General features: G+C 38.6%; 2 protein-coding genes across 3 annotated transcripts in view; both read right to left on the reverse strand.

The window, feature by feature from the left end:
• The window catches only part of apaf1 (apoptotic peptidase activating factor 1), a 40,579-nt gene extending 28,029 nt beyond the window's left edge, over window positions 1-12,550 (reverse strand). For both annotated transcript variants that reach the window (XM_034863040.1, XM_034863039.1), the window contains exons 1-19: window positions 12,398-12,550; window positions 10,801-10,982; window positions 9,611-9,800; window positions 9,115-9,312; window positions 8,722-8,911; window positions 7,332-7,444; window positions 6,991-7,122; window positions 6,363-6,601; window positions 6,079-6,246; window positions 5,859-5,990; window positions 5,469-5,582; window positions 4,274-4,458; window positions 3,611-3,737; window positions 3,071-3,196; window positions 2,798-2,938; window positions 2,371-2,496; window positions 2,135-2,281; window positions 722-850; window positions 345-470 (exon numbers count right to left, since the gene is read on the reverse strand). In XM_034863040.1, the coding sequence (XP_034718931.1) occupies window positions 345-470; window positions 722-850; window positions 2,135-2,281; window positions 2,371-2,496; window positions 2,798-2,938; window positions 3,071-3,196; window positions 3,611-3,737; window positions 4,274-4,458; window positions 5,469-5,582; window positions 5,859-5,990; window positions 6,079-6,246; window positions 6,363-6,601; window positions 6,991-7,122; window positions 7,332-7,444; window positions 8,722-8,911; window positions 9,115-9,312; window positions 9,611-9,800; window positions 10,801-10,944 (2,727 nt within the window). In that variant the 5' untranslated portion in view covers window positions 10,945-10,982; window positions 12,398-12,550. The remainder of the gene's footprint in view (window positions 1-344; window positions 471-721; window positions 851-2,134; window positions 2,282-2,370; window positions 2,497-2,797; window positions 2,939-3,070; window positions 3,197-3,610; window positions 3,738-4,273; window positions 4,459-5,468; window positions 5,583-5,858; window positions 5,991-6,078; window positions 6,247-6,362; window positions 6,602-6,990; window positions 7,123-7,331; window positions 7,445-8,721; window positions 8,912-9,114; window positions 9,313-9,610; window positions 9,801-10,800; window positions 10,983-12,397) is intronic.
• A 1,133-nt stretch (window positions 12,551-13,683) lies between these two features.
• On the reverse strand, window positions 13,684-23,156 carry tcp11l2 (t-complex 11, testis-specific-like 2). The gene is made up of 10 exons (XM_034863066.1): window positions 22,884-23,156; window positions 19,186-19,355; window positions 18,597-18,729; window positions 17,382-17,502; window positions 16,915-17,138; window positions 16,619-16,755; window positions 16,302-16,480; window positions 15,501-15,682; window positions 15,210-15,382; window positions 13,684-14,990 (listed from the first exon to the last, which is right to left on the reverse strand). Exons 1-10 carry the CDS (start codon window positions 22,886-22,888, stop codon window positions 14,728-14,730), a joined length of 1,587 nt encoding a protein of 528 aa, XP_034718957.1. The 5' UTR covers window positions 22,889-23,156; the 3' UTR covers window positions 13,684-14,727.
• Between the last annotated feature and the right edge of the window lie 1,034 nt (window positions 23,157-24,190).

The raw sequence follows: 24,190 nt of genomic DNA on the forward strand, positions 1-24,190 counted from the left end.
CACATTTCACCTGTATCAACATACTATTTATCTGAATAAAAACGTTTTTACCACCTTGATGTAACTATATTGGTGATTAATATTAATAAAAATCCCTAAAACCATAAAGTCCAGACTAAACTACAAATATAGATGTTATGTAATTACATGTAATTAATTTACATAATTTTTGCGCTGAAACTTAACAGCTGGCAGAGAGAGGACAGAGTGCAATTAATCAACTTGTGATCTTCCGCGTTAGCATGGCTTTGATTTCACAAGCGGTAATTAGAGCAACACTGACAATATCTGTGCAAGCTGTCTAATGCAGACACAGTATAATACATGCACGGAGTCAGTCTTACCCTGACAGTCTGGTCGTCAGAGCAGGAGAGCAGCTGTGAGCCGTCAGGAGAGAATTGGACACGCTGGACCCAGCTCAGGTGCCCGCTGCAGTCAGCCATCTTCTTATTGGTCTCCAAGTCCCACAGCTGGAAGACACACAAAGGATACTGTCCACTTATTCACTACGGTTTAGATACAGTACAGATACTTGGTAAAGTAAGTGCAATAAACCGTTCATACACAAGAACTTCAGAAAATGTGTCAGAAAGAAAAATAAAACTATAAATATAAAAATAACTTCTACATGTATTCTTTCAACTTTCATCTACTGATGTTTTGAACATATTGATAATTAAAAGTACACTAAATATATATAGTGCGATTGTGTGTATTGTACCTCCACAGCGTAGTTCGAGAATGCGATCGCCAGCAGGTTACTGGTAGAACAGGCGTGACAGTATTGAACCGTGCTCAGACGATTCGTTCTGATCTCCAATAACATGTCTGATGTCTCCACATCAAACACCTGAGAATTAACGACAAAAGACAACAAATCAGAACTGTACTCGGTCTGGGTTCTAGATGGCTACCCTTTCCACTGCCGGTATATTTAAAAAGCTGCAATCATTTTACAGTTTTAAAAATAATTAATTTCAATGCATAATCGCATTTGTCTTTTTAAACCTATGAGGCAATAATTAGTCCTATTTAGACCATTACTAGATTTTAGATGCCAATATCAATATTTGAGAGTTTAAAAACTATTTGGATATTATTATTTTAACAAATGCAATATAACATAAAACAAACGTATTGCCAGTTTTCGCTGGTGGACAAACTATGAAATGACAACTACGTTTCTAAATGACCTCGAACATATCTTTTTTTGTATTTGTGTACTTCAGTTTATCTACTGAAGTACAGTAGTAGTAGCAGTGTGTGTATTGAGCTGTACTGTACAATAAAAAATGTTATGTTGTGCAAACTTGCAACATTAAAGTCTTGCGTTCCCTCCCCTAAAGTCAAAGGAACAAGCTCAAACTTCTCTGCTGGGTTGTTCCCCAGAATGCAAACAAATGTAGACATAGAGGACACAGACAAACTGACAAGATTGAGTTTGGAAAGCTCGGCAGGAGAGAGGTTGTTCACATTTGCAACCAGAACACATTCTTTAGACTCTCTGGAAGACAAAGTGACAAACAGCCTCTCTTCCCCGTTTGCTTTAATGAAAGGACAAGCAGAACAAAGTGAACCCTGTGGTGTTAGATTATAATCTGTACAGCTGAGACATGTACGACGAGAGAGAACGATCCGCATCCAAACCATTCGCACCTCCATTACCACGCATTCAGTACTTCCCACACATCATCAGCGCACTACATCAAACAGTAGACTGCATCTCCAATCAATAAAATATGAATATACCCTAGGGCTGTGCAATTCATCAAAATTTTAAATCATAATTACAATTTCGACTCCTAATGGGAAAAAAAAGAAATTTTACAAATTATAATTAATTTTGCACAATAGATTTAGGAAGTAAACGTTTATTTTATTATTTATTTATTTATTTTGTCTGGTGTTCTGAATGACAAAAAATGTTGAAATGGGAAAAGTATGATGGGAAATTTCACAGTTCTAGGTGCTTTCACTGTAATTGCAACATCTTTCCAAAAGTCAATGAGTAATCGTGTTAAACAATTGTGATTTCAATATTGACCAAAACTAATTGTGATTATGTTTTTTTTTCCATATTCGAGCAGCCCTAATATACTCTTTCAAACAAATGTTCACATTTCAAAATGCTTACCAGAGCCGCATTCCTGGCTGCACATATGATGTGTTTGCCATCAGCAGTCCAGGTGCTGCACTTGACAAGGACCTCTTCATCACTCTCTGCAAACATGTTACTCACATTGATTGTCTTCCACTCATTGGCAGACGACATCTGAAATAGCTGCATACATACATATACTTAGTTACTAGCCCAATACGCGTGGTTATTATTAGGACAGCTTACCAAGTATCTAGCTTTATGGCAATCACCTTGACGGTACCGTCGTTGGAGGATGTGGACAAATAAGTGTCGTCAGGAGAGAAACAGCAGTGGTTGACTGGCTCAAAGTGGCCAAACATGGTGTTCTGAGAGGATGGCTTGTTGAGGTTCCACAGCTGCAGAAACAGAGAGAAACACAGTGAGAAAGATATATATAAAGATGTATAATGTACAAACAAATACAGAAACGCTGCAAGTAGCACAGATGCTTGCGTGTAGTATATTTGCATGTGTTTTCTTGAGTTGAAGTGCGTTGAGCCGTCATATATATTTTACTCTTTTACTGTAATGTATGGAAAAAATACATACTTGGAAAAACAAAGACACATCACACAAAGGAGGGAAGGTAAAAAGAAAAACAAGCATAAGAAATAATTTAAACAATACACAAGACAGACAAACAACACACTCACACACCTTGACATTCAAGAACTTGTCGTTGGAGCAAGTGGCCAGCAGGGGGCGACGTGTCGTGTTGGTAAACTGACAGTGGTTGACCTGCTCTTCATGCTCCTCATCAAAGACCCTCACCAGCATGGATCGCTCCACGTTCCACACCTGCAGTAAGATACACAGTGTCATAAATGTTATGATAAAATGACAAACAAAAACTATGCATTTGGTGTGTATTTACCTTGCCTGCGTGTTGCTGAAATAAAGTTGATCACAACGGGTGAGCTATCCGCTTACCTTGACTTTCCTGTCACTGGAGCAGGTTGCTAGTAGACGGTCATCAGGAGAGAAGGCACAGCAGAGCACCTCGTCGTCATGGGCCTGGATCTCTGTGAGCTTCTCACCTGAGGTGCTTTTAAACACCTGAGCGGATAGGTACGATGACAGCACCACCACAACAAGATGTATATTCAGTAAAAGTTTTGCGTCCCCCATTAGGAACACAAACTCTTTTTCTGTTAAAGCTGTATTACAAAAAATGTTTCTGGAAGTCTATTAAACTGGATCCTTTATGAGTGAATTACAGCCAAATGATCATTGTGTTTGCTATCACTTCGGTACACATCTTAATTAATATGCAGTGAAGTGATCCCCCCCCCTATGAGGACATTTTATTGGGAATTTTGATGTACATGGCCAGGAAGACTAACAACTAACAATACTTAAAATGAATAACATAATAACATCTAGCAAAAAAAGTGAATCGCCCTACATATTTCCTAGTATTTGGTCTCCATGGAAACTATTTGCAGGCACAGAAAAATGTCTGTTTAATACCTTTAGTGTCTTGCTGGCTCCACTGGAGGCGATCTTGGCTCCATCGTGGGAGAAGCAGGCGGAGTAGATGGAGCCCTGGTGCGGGTGGATCACCAGACGGGACAAATTCTCTACGCTGCTCTTATTCCTGTGCAAAAAATATATATCAGTCCAACCTGAGATACGCAGCTTATGATCACTATTTTTGTATTGTATTTCTGTACAATTTACAATAAGGCTGAATACAAAGCTAATATGTAGGTTATTGTTCAGTTTACTAGAAATATTTTGTACAAAGTCAAATCCAAATAGAAGACCAACTAAAAGGCATTCATCTCCCTAAATCACTTTGAATAAGATAATCTTGTGCCATTGCATTACTCGATTTTAGAAGCATTGAATTGTCATGAATGTTTCACACAGTAAATGTGCAAGTTTCAATAAAAATGAGAGCTTTTGCATAAATTGCATTTGAAGTGTGTGAAAAAGAAAAAAAACTGCATCCAATTAGCTTTTATCTCAATATAGTCACAGAAATCCTCTACAAAGCACAGTTGGCCACAATTAATTTTAAATAGAACTGATCCATAGATGCAGAACAAGGCCAACCATTTGGTTTTATCTTCATTATTAGTACATTCACACATAAGAACACCACATTAAAAGATTTGCTTGCTTGCATACAGCCAGTCAAAGTAGAGTTTCCCCTTGCTGGCCCGGTCCTGTGCTTGCAGTAGAGCCTGTCTGTAGACCTCGGAGGTATGTGGCTGAGACAGAGCAAGCTGCACCACGTCAGGGAAAGGACGCTGTTCCAGCTGGTGGCCGTTTAACGAGAGAAACTCCTGGAAATGACTACGCACTTCACTGTTCTGGGGGGACAGAAAATAAGTCTGCTGCATGTTACACTGACAAGAAACTCTGCACAACTATACTTCACAAAGCAATACACAGGTATTGTAATCTTTAAATAATTTCTTAAGGTTAACACATTGTTTTGTGTATTGATTAAGTTTGTCCCTGTGTCCATGTCACCCCAGTCTCACATTGCCCACATTTGCTTATCCTTTGTCATGCAAGTCATTTACTCAGTGTTATGTAAACTTTGTCTCAATAAAGTGTTACGTAAATTATGATGAAAATACTTAATCTAAAAAAAAAAAATCTAGCTTGTGAATATTATCTGTTTCTATTTAAATGTTGTTTTTACATAAATGACAGAGTGACTCAGTCTTCTCAGAAATTATAATACATGTCATCCATAAAGCACACTGTTCAGTTGTACCATTTTTGATTATACCTGTAACTTGTACAGATAACAAACATTTATTGAAAAATACTGATGAAACTACACATTGGACACAAGATTAAATTATTACTTTGGCATAACAATCCTAAATTATTGTTGCCAGTGCCTTTTTACTATGAACGTCCTGGTAAAAACAAGTGTGGGAGTTATGCATAATAGCTCATCGCTTCCCTACTCGTGTCTGGTAAAACCATTTGCCAATTATCAAATCTGCCCTCTTGCAATTATGAAAATTGGAAAGGGAACAGGGGAGAGCGAAAACAAGGTAGGGCAATAAACGTGTGTTTTTAAATGAGATAATCTAAAACAACTTGGGAAAGATAATAGAGGGACACACATTTGATTAAATTCAAGGAGAGGACAAGGGCAAGAAAGATAGATGGACTTCTAAACCTACATTTTCCCTCAAGAGGGACTCATATCTGTAAAAAGTTTATTTTTCAATAAAAGGGGAATGGGCATCACCCTCAACTGCTAGGATTTGTTTTTCTTTTGACAATGGGAAAAATCACACACACAAAGTCACCAAATTTGCTTAGTTTCATAAATAGTACAGTTATGTTGTCTGCTGACCTCTTTGTCCAAAATGGGTCCATACTCCACATAGTCATTGATGAGGTGAGCTGGGCCCATGATCTGGGCCTTGATGCTAACCCAGTCCAGAGAAAACATGAGAGAGTAAAGCTCCTAGACAGAGAGGGAGTCAGAGAGAGATGCTTTGGCAACACTGTTATTGAAACTTTTATGCAAATAAAGTGAAACTGAATTGAATTTACATTGATAAGTACCTGTAGAAATAAAGGTAAAATGGTACTAAAGCTCTATACAGTTCTACAAAAACTTTACAACTCATTTGATTTTCAAGCTCGATTATAACTAGTTGTTCATTTAAGTGACAGAAATCTCGACAATGATGTTGGAATTCGGAATGTGTGTGTGTGTGTGTGTGTGTGTGTGTGTTACCTGGGAGAGGTTGGCTTTGGCCATGTGGTGGGTCAGGAATCTGATCCAGTAGAGACATTCCTCATCTCCTGAGGTGGGAGGACCATCTCTGTAGTGCTGGTGGTATTGATACACCACCTTATTGTGGAGGCTCTGAAACACACACAGACACACACACATATTTCCCCACTTTACAAAAAGATTAAAATCCAAAAGTTTGAGCTCTTTTAACCAAACTCACCTCGAGCTGGGTGCGATTCTGCTCCACCAAAAAGTCAAGCTGGAGGTCATGGAGGTAGTACAGGTAGGGTTTATTGTTACTGTCCACAAAAAGCAGAGACTTGTTGACAAACTCCTCGAGGATGTCCTCCACCTCCTCCGGCTCCAGGTCCCACAGAACAGACAGCACCTGGAAGAAGGAATAACATCGTAGTCTGTGTGTCCTTGTTAAAAGCAAGATTATCCTGATCATTTGTCCAAATATTAAATAACCTCCAATTCATAGCTCTTGCTGTGTAGCCAAACCTTTGCAGGGACTTTGATGTCCTTCTCTATCACGCTAAGGTCCTTGTAGAGTTCTCGATGTTCGTCAGGTAGGACTTCAATGCTTGCATCCATGGCTTGGTCCAGGGCGTCGTAGTCGTAAGAGGATGACTTCCTTATACGCTTGAACTGCTTCTGCTGCAACTGGTTGAGGTAGTAACGCCAACGGTTTGGTTTCTCTTTGAGAAGAGCCCCAATCAAGGACACCACCAGAGGGGAACCTGAGATAGTGGCACAGAAAAGCAGAACAATGTGTGTGTTAAAAAGCACAATAACTCAGAAAACCCAAGACGTGAATTTGCAAAAACTTACTAATTAAACTTAATAATATTTTTAAAAGGGTAATTTACATTACCAACATGAGCAAATGCAGAATTAAATAAAGTCTTTTTTTCTTGTTTAGTCCTAGGACTATCATTAAGTCTGAAATCAAACAATACAATCAAAAAACTGCTGCTGTAACAAGGGAATTTCCCCATTGTGGGATGAATAAAGTATTATCTAATCTAAATGTATATATGCCAAAATGTAAATGTAACAATATCTGTAATTTATATTTTGAAAAATAAAAAGATGGAATGCATGTATAAAAACGTTTCAGTTTACAGACCTTTGCATTCTTTGACTATGCTGCGAGCTTCCTCAGGAAGTCCCTGGACTTTAGCATTAGTGTACAGAGCAAGAATCTCAAGTCCCTTCTTTTCATCCAGACCACTCTCCACTTCCACCTCATATTTGGCCCCTACAAAATAAAACAGAAAAGAATATATCTTTATTGTCATTGTTTCAAAACAACAAAACACAGTTTAGCAACTTTCAAAATGACAAACAGAAATATAAAATTTAAATAGCAAATTTTAATAAAATCACAGTACATGTTTGAAGGCTGAACTGTCTTTTCCAGTGTAAATAAAATAGTCACAAAATGTTTTAAGAAAATAGGGTACATACCACTAACAGAGTCAGTGAGGCTTCTATTTCTGGTGGTCAAAAGTATCCGACAGTGGATATCAAACGCCTTCAGTACCGTGCTGTCCCAGATATCATCTAGAATCAGCAGGGATCTGAAGCCCAAACGGAAACAGACATTAATCAGAGACAAGAAAACTATGAAACATTCTTTACCACAACACCTATGGTGTCCTGTGTTATGGCAGATTACCAAACATAAGAGTTTTTTATAGAATGTATTTGCACCGCATGTAGACATAGTTGAATAAAAACAGGAAAGAAATGTATCTTCTAGTCTTCTTGCAGTTATTAGCACCTCAACAATACTTTTTCTATTAGAGTGCAAGTGTCCATCAGTAATTTATCATTTATAGTATATATCCAAAAACTTCTACTGGAACATTTCCAAGAACCACATTTACCGCCACCAATAATATGTGTTTGTTTCAATAAATATATACCTAGCTTTTAAATCTGAATACTAACATCCATGTTTTTACCCTTTTCTCATAATCTTTTTATTTGAAGATATTTAATTGTTTAAATTTTGCTTTTTTACTGCTACAAATGTAAAAATGTTTGCTGGCTATTTATTTATTTTTGCCCAGTTTGTTTTTCTTTTTTAATTTATCTTCATATTTTAAGTAATTATGTAGATTTGTTTTGCATTTATTGCCTACATTTTTCCTGTGGCTTTAATCTATGCTCAAAATAAACAAGCCCATTTGCCTTGTGTTGCTGTCAAATTTGAAGTCAATCCATCTGTTTATCCAAACTAGTGCTTTTTGGCCTGGCAAACTTTGTAGTTTTTTCACACATGCTGTTGCAAAAACTAGTAACGTAACAAAAACTACAACACCACACTGGATCTAGCTGGACCGGAAACAAAACAACAGGCCCACCGCACACACTTGTTTGGGCTTGCGAGCCAGCCAAAGAGTAGTAACGTTACGTTCTGAGTGGATGGTGAGCGCGAGACGCCAAAATGGATGCCAATAAGATTCTGAATGGAAAGTTTACTTTTTAAACGTTGACAAATGGTTTCATTGACATCAGTGTGTTCCCCCCCCCCTTTTATTGATGGACAGTGTCACACTGTGTGAGAGATTATTTGCTCCAAGTGAGAATGTTAGTGTGAAATTGAACACTAGTATATGCCAATGTTGTTTTCAATAAAAAAAAAAACATATGCACAAAGCAAGCCAATCCACTTTTCCCATGTTGACAAGAGCTTTAAAATGAGAAAATAATAATAATGGGATAAGAAATCAAGGGAAATTTAGAATAGATGAAATATCTGATTAATTGCGTGTTAACTATGACATTATTGCGATTATTCGCAATTAAATATTTTTGTCGTTTGACAGCACTAATCCAAAAATATAGTAACCTTGGATATCTGCGCAGGGTGAGGTAGCGCAGGCGCTCCTTGGCCTCATCCAGAGAGTTGGGGGGCCGGTGGAGGGAGCGGGAATCCAGGTTCTGCTCAAGACGGAAACACAATGACTGAATCTTCACCATTAAGTCTGGCTTGTCCAGCTGGCCAATGGACAGCCAATGGATCCCTCCAGGAAAGCACTCTGCGGATAAAAGAGGAAAAAGGAGGAGAAAGACATGTCAGAGAGGTAAGAGCTGAAAAGCTACTGAAAACTGACAATTACGCAAACATGTTTAAGATTGTAACATTATTAAAAATGAAAATATGTCCAGGATTCAAATTTTACTTTTTATAGTTTCAAAATGTCTGCCAATAGTTAGTGTTAGTCAGTCAAAGATTATTCACCTTCAATGAGTTCATGGTGTCTGACAGCCTCAGCCGCCAGGACAGATTTGCCTGAGCCTGCCATGCCGAAGACAGTGACCCAGCCAGGCTCTTTCTGCAGCCGGAAGAGTTTCTCCCTGACGCGGTTCACAAACTCTGGCCGGTTCACAAACACCACGGGCCTCTGTGGTACGCCACCGTCACTGAGCACTGTCTGGACTGTTAGACAAAAAGGAGAAGCATTGAAAGACAAGACCTAAATCAAAAGCATTAGATTACTAAGGGCAGAAATATCCAATAAGTGCTAAGGTTTTCAACCTTCCAAGTGCTAAAATGACTTTTTAAAGAAATTAAACTGAGCTTTCAAGACCTCATGATGTATTGAGCTACTGTATTAACCCAACGAAAATAGCGCATGCGACCGATCACTGCACATTAATTTTAATTAATTTTTAAGGACTCCCAATCACTGACAGCACAACCTCCATTCTCTCCACACAAAGCTAGTTTTTCTCACCATAAGATGTGCAGCTATCAGAGGAGCTTTTATATGCACTGGGTAACGTCTGTGGTAGGGCATCATGTAGCAGATATGCCAAATCATGGTATGCCTCCTTGACCAGGGCATTGTAGAAGGAGCTGTAACCACGGTTGTCCTTCCTAAGCAGCAACTCCAGCAGGGCTACAGCCTGAGCCTTCCTGGTGGGCTTGAGACGGAGACACACACACACATACACACATACACACAAACACACAAACACACACACACACGCGCGCACACGCACACGCACACACGCACACACGCACACAAAAGTTAGGATTTTTTATCAAAACATATGGGCCATGCTACTAGTTCACTTCCTACAGCTGCTAATATTTATTATTTTAATGTGTCCTTCAGCGTAGTTTCACTTTGCCAGACCATCCACACACTGCGGAGCAGAGGAGGGTCTGGCTAGTCCACATAGCATTGAGGGATAGGAAAGAAATGTGTTCTGGGTTATTTGCATTTCGTTACAGCAATCACAATTGTCATGGGCGGTGCTAAAGCCGCTGTAAAATAGTTGTGCGATAGAAAACTCTGATCGGACAGATAGTCTACATAGCTGTCTCAATTTACCCTGCAGAGATCTGAGTAACAGCTAACCATAGTCCTCATAAATCCACCGGAGTTTAAAATTCAACGCAAAGAAAATGGAAGGAAACTGACATGCAACCGGCGGAATTTTCTGTGGCACCAGAGCAATCCCGGAAGTGGAACGTCGAGGATATAGACTACCCTCAGCATGACCAAAGAAACGTCTGCTCAATTGTCATTTTGTAAAAAAGAGCCGGCTGATTGCTGAAAGACTCCAAGGGCAACAAGTGAAAAGGGAGGTGAGGAGTTTTGTCTTAACAACCTGGAAAAATTTAAACTGAGTGAATCAGGAGGATGGTGACTCACTGCATGGACACTGACAGAGAGAGAGACCAAGAGGAGGAAAGGGGAGCAAGATTGCATAAAATTGGATTATTTAAATTACATTGGGCAATCACAAAACAATTTTACAGACGAATAAGTCTGGGACAAAAGCTGTATGTTGATCATATTTGGTGGCAAACGTGTGTCAGTTTTGAAAGAAATCAGGAACAAAAAGCAGCAACACAGAAAAAAACATGAGAATGAATAATTTCCCCTTCACCTACCCAGCTTGAGCAGAGGCTCACCTGGTTTCTGATTTTCTCCTCCTCGTCCACAGTCAGCACCCCATCACTGATCATATGGTCCATCAGGTAGGAGGGCTTTATGTCCTCCTCCAGTCTGTGGCGAAAGCGCAGCAGACAGCTCCGTGCCCCTTCCTCCAAGGCCATCTCTGCACAACACGGCCACCATGCAGGGTCCTTATACACTGCAAATTAATGGAGGAGATAAATGGAAGTTTGATCAACGTCAGTGATATACACACAACATAATTGTTATATTTCATTCCAAACGCACTGTACAGTAATATATATCGATAACAGCCTCTGTACTCTTCTGGGAAAACTTTTGACGAGATTTTAGAAAGTGTCTACAAAGATTTTCTCCCATTCAGACACAACATACATTGCACCTGTCAGAGTAACAAATAATAATGATTATGAAAATAATTGTTAGTTGCAGACCTACATGACAAACAGCCATTAATATTGTAATACCACAGTGTATAAATACTCTGTTACAAGTAACATTAACGCATTTAAAATGCTACTTAGGTAAAGTGCAAACGTACTATATAAGCATCAAAATATACTTCAATACCAAAAGTCAATGCTCATTATGCAAGATGGCCCATTTCAGTATATTATAACGGAAATATGTAAGTAATGTATGTAAGTTAAGTAAAAGTTATATATATATGTTTTTACTTGATTCACTTTCCATTCAATTTTATTTTAATCACATAGCGCCAAATCACAACAACAGTTATCTCATTAGGCTTTTTATAAAAGAGCAGGTCTAGACCGTACTCTGGGATGTTGTTTACAGAAACCCAACAATTCCCACCAAGAGCAAGCACTAGGAGACAGAGGCCAGGAAAAACTTCCTTTTAAGAGTCAGAAACCTCGAGCAGAACCATGGCTCAGGGTGGGCGGTCATCTGCCTCGACCGGTTCGGGGTGAGAGAAAGAGACAGACACAGAGAGAGAGAGAGCGAGAGAGAGAAAGAGAGAGAGAGAGAGAGAGAGAGAGAGAGAGAGAGAGAGAAAAAAGAAAGACAGAGAGAGAGAGAGAGAATTGTAGCAGAGGGTGTCAAACAGTTCTTGAGTAAATGTACTTAGTAACTTAGTTTACACCACTGATTCTATTATGTGACGCAAATAGAAATACGAAAAGAGGAAGCGGAATATTCTAAAAGTGAAAATGCAATAGCTTATCAGCTGTCAGTCCTTCCCTTACCCATTACATTTAGCGCTTAAGCAGTCTCCATATTATTTAGTTCTAAAGTAACAAAGTTCAAGTTTAGAAAGCTTACCAACCTGGTTATCGGTTCATTTATTGTGAACAGCGTGTGACTTTAATATCGTCAAAAGTGAGCTACTTTTGAACAGCTGTGCAGTGTCACTCAATGTGAAAGTGAATGTAAATAGTGCTCGTCAGGGCTAAGGTTACCTTGGCTAATGCTGACATACTATCGCGATCTTTTTTCTTATCATTCACCTACGTTGGAGTGACAAGTCAGTACATGTCACGATAAGTTTACTCTGACCTAGCTAGCTAACGTTACTGAGAAATTAAACAAAGAAAGTAGCTAACCACTGGTAGATAATGGTTTGTTACTTACGAATGTCTTCTTTTCTTTGCCCTTTGCCGAGGAAGGTATTTTTTAACTGTAACTCACGTTTGAAAAAACCTTATTAGTAAAAAAGGGGATTATTTCTCTGTTAACGTTGTACTACACGCCCAATTTTGAAAGCAGCTTCCTAATAAAAACAACTGCCCCGGTGTGAAGCAGCCAATTGCGTGGCGAGATTTTAACCACGTGGATGATGAGGTCATGCATTCACGATTCTGTAACTGAGCAAACTAATGCTGCTTTCAAGGACTCCTTCTCTGCTCGGATATTGGTGGGTTCACTCATTAATGCGCCTTTTTTCGCAATACTTTGGACATTTACTAATCTGTTAGTTTAACCAAAAGTAGTTTTATACAGCCCATCTTCTCTTCTGAATTTGTAATACTGACTCAATGCTTTCCATGTGCTCAATTTTACATTATTTGGTAATAGAAAAGGTTTTCCAGTTTTGATTGTAACTCCTGAATTGCAAGATTTTCGGACTGCATATTAATGTAACATTACTGCCTAGTCACAAGAATATGGGATTATTTTTGTGCCTTAATTCCAAGCAACACTAAACAAAAATCAATACCTCAAGCAAAAAAAAAAAAGTCATCTCAAATGTGAAACTCAGAACTCGTAAACAAAACATTTGTGTAGTCATAAACTATTTTTAATATATTTTATTTGTTTGATTTCTCCTTTTGTTTACAGTTGAGTTGTGTCTACAAGGGACAGGAAAAGACTGATAATTGAGAAAGAAGCAGAGGGAAGTGTTAACAAAAGGACATATTATCAAACAAAAGAACAATAGTTCACAACTTCACAAGTATAAGCAACCATAAATAATGTATATTGCTTTGAATAAATTAGCTTGTGGTCCAACTTGCAAAGCACTAGTACTTTCTAAATAAACAGTTACCTTTAATTAATGTGTTTGTTATTTTATCCCTAAGAATGTAAATCTTAAATGTTTTTCCAGTTATTTTGATTATAACTTCCCTCAAACAGCAGCATGTAATCAGGGATGTCCAAGGCAAATACCCTGTTTTATTAAAATTCTTAATAGTGGATGTATTCCCTGTGAAGAAAACTTATCCATCTGCATTAATATTATGTATTATGGTTTAATGTAGTTTTTTAATTTATATTTTGTTCTACACATGTAGTAATTGAATAGACTTTGCACTAGTGAAAGACAAGCATTAAGGTATTCAAAAAATGACTAAAAATAAATACATTAAGATTGACAAATCTTTCTTCAAATAAATGATGTGTTCAGTAGTCTTTTGGAAGTTTTATTACAATGACAGTGATAGAGAAGAGAACGACTTCCAACATTTTCATGTAAACCTCCGTAAAATGCACCAGCTTTTTGTGCATCATTGGGCCCACTTTGAGTTCAGCACCTTTCATTTTTGCAAAGGTTCAAACAGCCAACACAGCAATACTGCAACTATAGTACCTCAAAATGTAACACAATTAACATAAAAAGCATTCAACTAGCAAATAAGTAAAAGAACATGTAACGACAAGTTACTCAAGGAAAAACTGAAAATAATTTAACCTCAACACAAAGCTACTCATGCAGACAGTTGTTTAGAAGTCAAAATCCCAAACATGTTTTTTTTTTTTTTTACTTCCTCTTTGTGCTGTATAGTAGTATCGGTGGATTAAAAAGAATACACAACATTTAGTTTTCTGGCTGAAAAAAGTTAAAAGGGAGAACAATCAAAAGGACAAATTAAATGGGAACGGGGCAATCTCATGTTTTGACTTGAGATGCTCAAAGTGGTCATAGTTATAATATATAAAATATATACCTTAGAATTTTAACAGTGATAAATAACTTGTTATTCATAAGGAATCTGATATGCCTTTTTTGTAAATATACACACTTATTCCTTCTGCTTCATAAAGCTTACTGTATGCTTTAAACATTGTAAAAGGTTCTGCCCTCCCAACCCCTGTGGACTCCCTCCACAATAACAGCAGTCTGACTACAAACATATTTATAATGTAGGGGTCACCATAAGGTTCAGAAATGGATCACACGTACACTGGTGTTGCGGTTTGAAGCTGTAAATATACACAGGAGAGCATATTTAAGAGCATTTATCACAAAGTTACAGGTCACATTAAATGTCTAATGCATTGAGCTTAAACTGCAGTGCCTTTACTGCTAAATGTAGTGATAAACTACATTTACATTTGATGTAGGTAACTCCAGTGGCCTGATAGCAGTTTTACTGCCTAGCTGTGGTAATACCTCCTTAGCTTTAGCAATGTATAGAAGACAAAACGACTCATTTGACTACACAAGCCAGAGTATAGTTTTAATTAGAGGTGACAGAGTCCTGAGTGGTGTCCTGAGGATGGTTTCCTGCTGGTGGGTTGCTGCTGAACATCAGCTTTCTAATTATATCCGCGTAGAAAGGTCCATAGACAGCCTTGTTGTAGTTAACCAGGGAGATGAACTTTCCTCCCAACAATGCTAGTTCAGGCTTGATTGCAGTCAAGCCAGCTGGTACATTTTCAAGTTTGGCCTGAGGTTTAGGATCAAAGATGATTGCCATGAAGTAGTGCTGCACACGATCCTCTGCACAGACACAAAGAATAAGATAAAGTGAAATAACAGGCCAAACAAACCTTCCTCTTTGAGTAAAATAAATAATAATTTGGGGCACTCTGCTCAACATTGACAATTTCACTCACAACAATGCATGTTCCTCTTCCAAATAAAATTATATGAAAACATTTTTACACTCCCACAAAAAAGCTAAAATAAGCACACAGTCACTCCTGCTCACTATCTTACCAACGAGAGTGCGGATGGGATTGTCCTTCTGAGTGATGTTGCAGATCTGCCCTGTGAGGGTTCCCTGCAACGCTGGGGTCAGGGCAGGGTAGTTCCTCTCAGTTAAAGACTTGTTGAGCTCACAGCAGATCTGAGCAGTGACACCCTTTAGTGCCTCTTCTAGGTTAAAGCCCCTACAGATAGGAGAGGATAATTCCGGTTTGACCTCCAAATTCACATAAAAGTAGATAACCCATGATAAATCAGTTGTACATTTGAATACAGATTGTGTATTTAAAAAGGTTAACTGACGGGCTATGCATCCCATCCAGCAGCACACTAATCATCCTCTTCATGCGGTCAGACAGGGAGGGCAGATCCTGGATAGGCCCTCCAACGGTGCTGTAGACAATGAGCAGGACCTCGTTCACAGCCTGATACTGCTGGAGATGCCGCTGAATCTCTCGCAGACGTGTCTCATCAGTCATCCAGGTCTAGAGACAGAGCAAAAGAAGAGACTTAAGAATACTTGACATTTTGGGAAATACACTTATTTGTCTTCTTAAATTAGATGAGAAGATGGATACAAGAGTCATGTCTGTGCGCAAGTATGGAGCTCGGAGGAGATTTGTTTAGCTTAGAATAAAGACTGGAAAATGGCACAAACTGCTAGCCAGGGTTTGTCCAAAATGGAATCCACCTAGAAGCACCTCTAAAGCTCACAATTTAATAACCTCACACATTCATGTTAACAAGAAGACTATGGGCGCCTGGACAGCTCAGTTGGTAGAACGGGCGCCCATATATGGATGTTTAATCCTTGGCGCAGCAGGCTTGGGTTCGACACCGACCTGCGGCCCTTTGCTGCATGTCGTTCCGCCTCTCTCTCCGCTTTCATTTCTTCAGTTGTCCTGTCATTAAAAAGGCCTAAAAATGCCCCCAAAAATCTTTAGAAATTAAAAAACGAGACTATACAAAACTCATACTTCCACCAAAAAGGTAATTACAGCAGGCAACGCAACGTGAAAAAAAGAAAATATCAATATGTACAGTATATTTCACAAATAACAGTAATCTCTGTTAGTTGCATAAGCAAATTGAAAACACACACACCTCAGGCAGTGGACTAGTATCCCATGTTAGGAGGGAGAGAAAGGCAGTGTTGAGGACCTGAAAGGGCCCGGGAACCAGTCGCTGTCCTTTCCCCGGACCGTTTGGCTGCTCTCTGGGGATGGTGGTCAACAGCTCCTCTTGTGCCGACTTTATCCAAGAGGTGGTGTGCGCCAAAGCATCTTTATCACAACAATGCAGTTGGTTCTTAATACTTTTATAACAATTAACTGAATGTTATGAGGTTCTTCCACTGACCAAATAGAGTAAAGCATGCAGTATTTAAACCTATAGAGAAAATTTTGTCCTTATTCACTCACTGGGTGTTTTGTCCAGGATGTCCTGAAACGTTTCCCTCTCGTATTCAATACCCTGCCTCTGCAGCACTGGCCTCAGATTATTGATTGTAAAGTTGACTGTGTCTGCCTTCATCAGGTCCAGCACATGGAAGACCTCCCTAGGAGGTAAAAAATAATAATAATGAAAGCCACTGTAAGGGACTTGCTTCTTATAAAATAGCTAAATAGGAAAATTTAAGTTTTTCCTCTCAGACTGACTATACAAAATCTGGTCATAACCAATTCAAAAGCTTTAAAAACACTATGTGTGTATTTACCTGAACAGTGTCACTTTGTTATCGGAGCTTTCACGGAGCTTCTTTATTTCCTCATCCCTGGCTGGTGCACACATCTTGCCCATGGTGGTGATAATGTAAGAGGCAAGCCCCTGGATGTCTACAGCATTGTTCTCAGCCTGCTGACGTATCAGATCAATGTCCAGCACCTCCATAATCTGGGTCCGCATTCGATTGGCACCCGGATTAAGAAATGAGAGTAATATCTGTCCAAAGAGGAAAATGATAGAAAGCGTGATTTAGAACTTAACAAGTGATTTTTCTCAATTGCTGCTATTTTTCTACATATACCAGTCACAAAAGGAGAATACAGAGATATAGAGAAGCAGTTACAAAAGGATCGTTAAGGACTGCTATATACATCATACTGCGAATAAATGTATGGAAAATCAGAGAAATAAAGTCTACAGATCCAGTGAAGCTGTAAACATCACATTATGTGTGCTGACCTCTCTGATCTCCTCCAATAATCTGATGGCTTGCCCATACTCAGGTGGGTCGTTGTTCAGCTCCAACTCCAGGATGTCCCAGAAGGCCTTGTGGACAATATCTCTAACTATCTTCCATAAACTAAAAAAAGAAAATGGGAGGATTTAGATTAGCCGAGTATATAATCTGTCAGAAAAAATGGCCATTTCTGAAAGGGGCTTTGGTAAGGATGATGCACAAGGTACTAAACAACAGACATACTGTAAATCTCCTAATTACAGCATCAATCTTTTTGTTGGGCATTGAAAATATAATTGCATCTGCTGCTTTCCACTCTTCGATAAAGAAATTCTCCTGCTTTCCTTTGCTCCCCTGATCTCTAATGTCCTCTTCACTCGCTTGTTCAGTTCAGTGTTGTGCTTAAGATAAACAGATTGACAGATGTCAAAGAACACAGTAGAAACGGTAAAGTATGGTGTATGCCTCATTTCTCATCCATCTCTTAATTATAAAATACGATCAAGATCTAAATTTAATAAAAGATTCTGTATATTTGATCAAAAGGGTGGCTCTCTATCCGATCTCTAGACATAATTTGAATAAATTCACCTTGTCTTTAACTTAAGTCATTAGAAAGCCGTTTACTTTGAAGTAGCAGTAACCTTTACAGGCAGTGTAACAATGGCAGGACATTTTAGGTGTTAGTCATCATGTCCCCAGTTTATTTAAACTGTGGTTCATCTATGTTGATGCAGTTTGTCTACGCCGTTCTCCTAAACAAGTGGTCACCGTTTTTGTCATTCACCTTCAGTTGGGCACCAATAATGGCTTCTCTTTGGATTTCTGCTGTCTCATGTTCATTTAAAATCTCTTATCAGTTTCACATATTTGTGATAAAGGTTACCTTCCATGAGGTGTATTATTTTATTTCTTAATTGCCATTTCTAAGCCTTTACTGGCACAAAACACAGTTTCACAGATACCATCAGATCATGGGTATTCTATCTGCCTGTTTTACATTCTTTGACCAACAGGTTGTATTGTGAGCCCATGAAGCCTCATCTCTAGTAAATAGTGCGTAGCAACGGCAAGTATAAATACTATAAAACCGACGTTTGTAATCATAGCTCAGGTCCATTTTTATATTTTTGAAAAGCCCTGTGTCATTTAGGTTCACTGGTAGTCCACAAAATATGATCAGGGTGTGACCAAATAAAGAACGATTCATGACATACTTGTCCTGAGGCAGGCTTTTCGGCTCCAGACAGAAGTTGCCGTTCACAATCATCTCATGGGCGAGGCTGAGATTGGACAGGTCTCTGGCAGAATCCATCACCACATCCAGGTTTAAGGTTTTGGGAGGGCTTGCTGTGGGAACCAAAATATTGAACTTTGTAAATGGATGAAAATGTGCTTTAACAAAAATGTGGGAGCATAAAATTGATTGTTGAAGTTGCATGATGATTAATCCTGCAATTTTAGATAACATGTAAGCTCTGAAACAAACTACAACAATGCTCTGCTTAAAATTGCTTTGTTAGATCTCATTGCTTTGTTTCATAAAGTTTGTTTTAATTTGTTTCCCCTGTATTAGGCTTGTAGTGAAGCGTAACTGGTTTTTAACACCCATGGAAGCCCTGTATCATTAGTACAAACAAAATGGAATTATAAATATTATCAGTCAAGGTACAGCCTGAGTTAGTGCAGAAACCAAATCAACTGAAAGGCCTTTCCTGAGAAAGGAAAACCAGCATGGACACAAAAAGTCACCGGTTGTCTACTGAGCTTATGGAGAGACCAGAAAAAGTGAGGCGGAAAACTCACAGGAAGGTGTGCTATGCTTGCTGGAGCAGTCGCTGGTGAAGCTTTCACGGTTGCTGCTCGACATCATGCTGTCACAGCGCTCTGACGACGACTCCACATCACTGCCTTGATCCTCACCGCTGGATGTGGATGCAGGTCGCTCATCATTTAGAGGCATCTTAGGGTTATAGCTGCACATGAGAAGTTGGTTACAATCATTAGCTTGTTAGCTATAACTTTCTTTCTTCCAAGTGAAGGTGTTTAGCACATCAAAAGTTAATGGGTTTCTTACAACCTTCAAAACAGAAAAAGAAAAAGAAAAAAAAAGGAACAAGTTTAGAATTTACATGAAAGTTGGTCATTCCTTCCTTGTGTCGAAGCTGCTTGGAAATAAATAGGCTTGGGTCTGAGAGCCAAAGTACAGATATTAGAAAGTAATGAGAGACAGACTAACACATGGTTGGCTTTGGTCTTTGTATGCCATTTGCTGACAAAAACAAAATGATCCATGGTTGGTTCAAACATTAAGTTTTTAAATTGTAATAATTTAACGGCTGGTTGGCCAGCTGGTTAGTTAGCTAGCTTGCTTGCTAGGGTCTAAGTCTAGCAACAACCATGGTGCAGAGAATGAGGGAGAGAGGTCTACGCTCTCTGAGTCTTACAGTAGCCGATATGGCACTATTTTTATTTCAGTGTAGGTATTTAAACCTTTTAAAAAGACATTTTATGTTAAACTAAATATACTTATACAAGTGGTTATGTATCTTGTACATTCCCCTTTTTATGTAAGTAATGTGCAAAAATAGATTAGTTTGAACCTGTTTTTTTATTGTACTGTATTTTTTTATTATATTTGTCAGTAAAATATATGAATAGGAAACATAATTTCTGGCTTTTTTTTCAAGCCCTATCGTGTATTGGATTGATCATATAAGATGAAAATGAATCTGTGTGCCCTCTCAACTTTAGGAGTTTGCTTTCTTTTCTCAGTTCCATTTTTCTGCCTTCATTTGCTTAAGCTGAACAGCCAGTCAGACTGATTCCTCTTACTGACACTGATACGCTCTGCTGAACCAATTCCGATGAGGTCGACAATATAGACATAGAAAAGTGTATAGAAAAGCCAAAACAAAGCTCAAAGGGGGCTTGAATGGCTCTGGCAGTCCTGTTGGCAGTGCCAGACAACGGCTAATCCATACATGGGCAAGGAAGTGGAAGCGGGCTGAATAAATCCTACGCTTGCCTACTGTAAGACAGCAGTCCACCTGACACTCAAAGCGGCATGCTCCTAAATCGTGCAGAACATTAAGCTTGAATATAATTTAAACGGGTGAGTTGTGAAAAAAATTGCCATTGTCAAGAATGGGGAATTTAGCTCAACAAACCCAAGAAGTAAAGCGGTTATTGTAAAGGTTTTAGCATTTTAACATGGGGGTCTATGGGTATTGACTCCTTTTTAAGCCAGCCTCATGTGGCCAGGCAATGAACTACAATTTATTTGTTTCAGCACCAGAGGTTGCAGCTTGGGGACACGGCGCAAAAAAAACTCGGGCGATGGGCACTCATCAGCCCGACTTTAGCCAGAGGCCAGCTGTCTCCCTGGTGCGTCAGCAACTTTAGAAGAAGAAAGAGTGCGTTTCATCAGACCGAAGAGGAAAAGACTTTTTTGCTGACGATTGGCTGAGCTTGCATACAATTTTCCTGTTAAGCCAATCTATTTAAACATAATAAATACATACTTTGCATTTGATTGGAGGCTAGTCCCACTTTGTCCCACAGCAACATTAAAATAGTTCAGGTTTGAGTACATTATTTCTGTTAATGTATTGTATTCAGTGTGCATTTCATTATAATATTCCGATGTATCATAAATAATTATGAGGATAATTATGTTCTATTAAAGAGGGCTTCAGGCGGGGTCACATTTGAGCATTTAAAAATTGACTTGAAAGTAACGCAATAGATGCTTTCTGAAGTAACTAGTTACTTTTGTAATTTGTAACTGAGTGACTAATTTTGTTACTCTTTGGAAAAAGTAACTAGTAAGTGTAACTAATTACTTTTTAAAAAGTAACTTGCCCAACACTGGTTAACAGATTTTAACAAAAACATGAGTGATGCTCAATAAAAAAGTGTGGGCCAGTCTCCATGGAAACAGAGAGCTGTCTTTTGTATCAACTTCCCTTTTAAACTCAATAATAGTACATTAAGTAATTCTTTGGAAAAAGACATGATTATACAGTGTCCCTGAGTTGAGTGTTTACTCCACAAAGGTCTACAACAATATCCAAAGTCAGGACACAAACGGAACCCTTTTCCAAAACTACGTTTAAACAAAAGCTTGTATTCCCTGAGGACAAAAGAGACACTGTGTCCATGCCTGTCTGAGATCAACTGTGTCTCCAGGGCAACATGGGACAACAGAGGGCTTCTCAACGATCCTGTTACACCACTTTTTGTGTTGTCTGTCCTGCAACAAACTAAAAAAAACATAGCATGAACAAGGTACTAATTGTACGAAAAACAAACTATAGCCAAACCCCCCCAATGTATCTTGACTACTGTAACACCCTTAATTTAGTAAGCCTCTGCCTTTCTAATATTATCTGCCAAAACAGTATAAGACATGGTGCTGAAAGGGTGACCCTTGGGTGTTCCTGTCCCTGGTCATAGTTATCTCCTGCTAAAAATGAATGCACACTGCCTCACTCCCTCTTTTGGTTTAAAGATAGCTCAAGGGGCAGGGGTGGGTGTAAGGAGTGTTTTGACTTCAATGTATCCCCCGCTGAGCAACTCATTTCTTACATCATCTGCTAGACTTGACAGCTAGGTCACAGCTATGCAGCAGGCCAATTTTCAGAGATTATCTAGAGTGATGGGATCCGGACAGTCCAGAAAACTGATTACGGATTAAGTCTGTCATATGCTGCTTTATTATATGAAATCCTCTGAATAACTGGTATGTAAGAATAGAAAACCTAAAAATGTGACATGTGATTTAAAAAGACCAATAATTAGAATGGTTTTGATTGATTTGAAATATAGCCTACTGTTAACTGTAGACTATATTTTGATGGATAGAGGGATCTTCAGGGATCCAGATTCGACTGCAGTATAATGTAAACAAAGCAATGGATCAGGGGGGGCGGGCTAACTACACGGAGAGTCTCGTTATTGGCTGTAGCTCCCTGTCCATCATTCCTACATGGAAACTCTTTGGTTACTTGCTGTGCACGTGGAAAGAAAAAAATATCCATACACACGTTAGAAGTGGGTGACACGTGATCTGAGCAGCGGACCATAACAATAACTTAATGTAGCCAACATTTAATATAGTAGCATACACTTTATTTATATGCCCACGCCATAACCCCAACAAAACGTACAGTGAAAGAACGTGCATTACGCCCTTACTGCAAAATACATTTTGTAGATAACCGTCAAAGTCGTCACTGCTTAGGCATTAACATGACAGCCTTTGTTACTTGACCAAATGCCCATGCTTTAACAGACACATATATGAAAATGGTTAATTTGATATAGCAGCTATACGTTTACAATGCCATTGTCGTGATAGTCTGTTATAACCTTAGACGACTGTAATCAAGTTTCCGCTCCGCAACAAATCCAAAATGGACGTAGTAGTTGCAAACAAAACCAGTCGAATGATTCGCAAATTTCAAATAGAGTAAAATGTGGTTAACAAACGCGACTTTTACCTCATTCAAGTCTCCGAAAAAGGAGACTGATACCAAAAATAGCTCAACTCTGAAGAGAAGATTCTTCGTCGTCGTCGTCGTCGTCCTGTGAAATTGCTCTCTGTTTAAAGGTCTTGAGTTACTCCAACTGGCTTTAAAGACAAACAGACGAAACCACGCGATATATAGGGGAAATCAACAGCCGAATAAAGGCGAGCACAAGATTTATGATTAAAGACATATCAAAGAAGTCTTTCGATTAAAGTATACGTTTTAAACTGGTATACCTTAAACTAAATGCACGCAAATTGATATTTCATTCGTCACTATCTCCCTCTTGGTATAAATGGTACGCTCTGCTCTTCTTCACGTGGGACGTCTTGTTTACGGATGTGACCTCAGTGTGTTTACAGAAGGGTTATCTTTCTTTACCCGTATGGTTGTCAGAGTGATGGCTCTGGTTATAGTAATAGTGACTTACTCCATGGAGTTACCCGCATTTTAAGTAAATCCCACCAAAGTAAATCATTACAATTTCGGGTTAAGATTTGTTATCAGGACAGCTGAAACTAAATGATGGTTATAACAACAATTTGTATTAGGCCTACATGTTGCATACTACGTGATACTTAGCTTATTTGAAGCAACTTCTTACGTGATTCTTTCTTTTGCACGATTGTAGCTTCATGGTTAAATACACTTATCGGAAGTCACTTTGGATAAAAGCGTCAGCCAAATGATATGTAATGGAAAATGGGGGAAGATGGAGACTAGTTTAAGAGCTAGGCCTATATACCTGCGGCCACTAGATGGAACTAGGGATGCATTAGGATGTTTCTTTGTGGATACAAACCAACGTGAGCTGCTCATAATCGTTTTTTATTTGACGTCACAATATTCACATGTGTTTAAATGATTTACTTATCAGATATATCAGAGTGCATCCTATTGCGGGTTTACGGTTTAGTTTAATCTATTTAAAATTTTATAAAGATATTTTTGAAATATTCCTGCCAGATTAATGCTCATTGAGGTCAATTGTGTTCAGTGTTCAGAGTAGGCTAAGCTTTGACAAATGTAGTTCTTCTTAAAATTCCTTAGAAAACATGATTTTTTTGTTACAAAACAACAAATAAAATAAAGGAAAATAACTGATACAATCTTTTTTCTTCAGATTTAATGTAGTGTTCTTTATTGGTCATTTGTAATTAAATCAGACTTAGGGGCTATGCAGTTTGTTGACTTCGTCCTGTTTAGCTGTTCATAGCAATAGCAGGTCCATCACCATGGTGAAACATTGCTGCCTCACAAACCAAGACAACTTATAA

The sequence above is a fragment of the Etheostoma cragini genome, chromosome 23 (assembly GCF_013103735.1).
Source record: "Etheostoma cragini isolate CJK2018 chromosome 23, CSU_Ecrag_1.0, whole genome shotgun sequence".
Classification (NCBI taxonomy): domain Eukaryota; kingdom Metazoa; phylum Chordata; class Actinopteri; order Perciformes; family Percidae; genus Etheostoma; species Etheostoma cragini.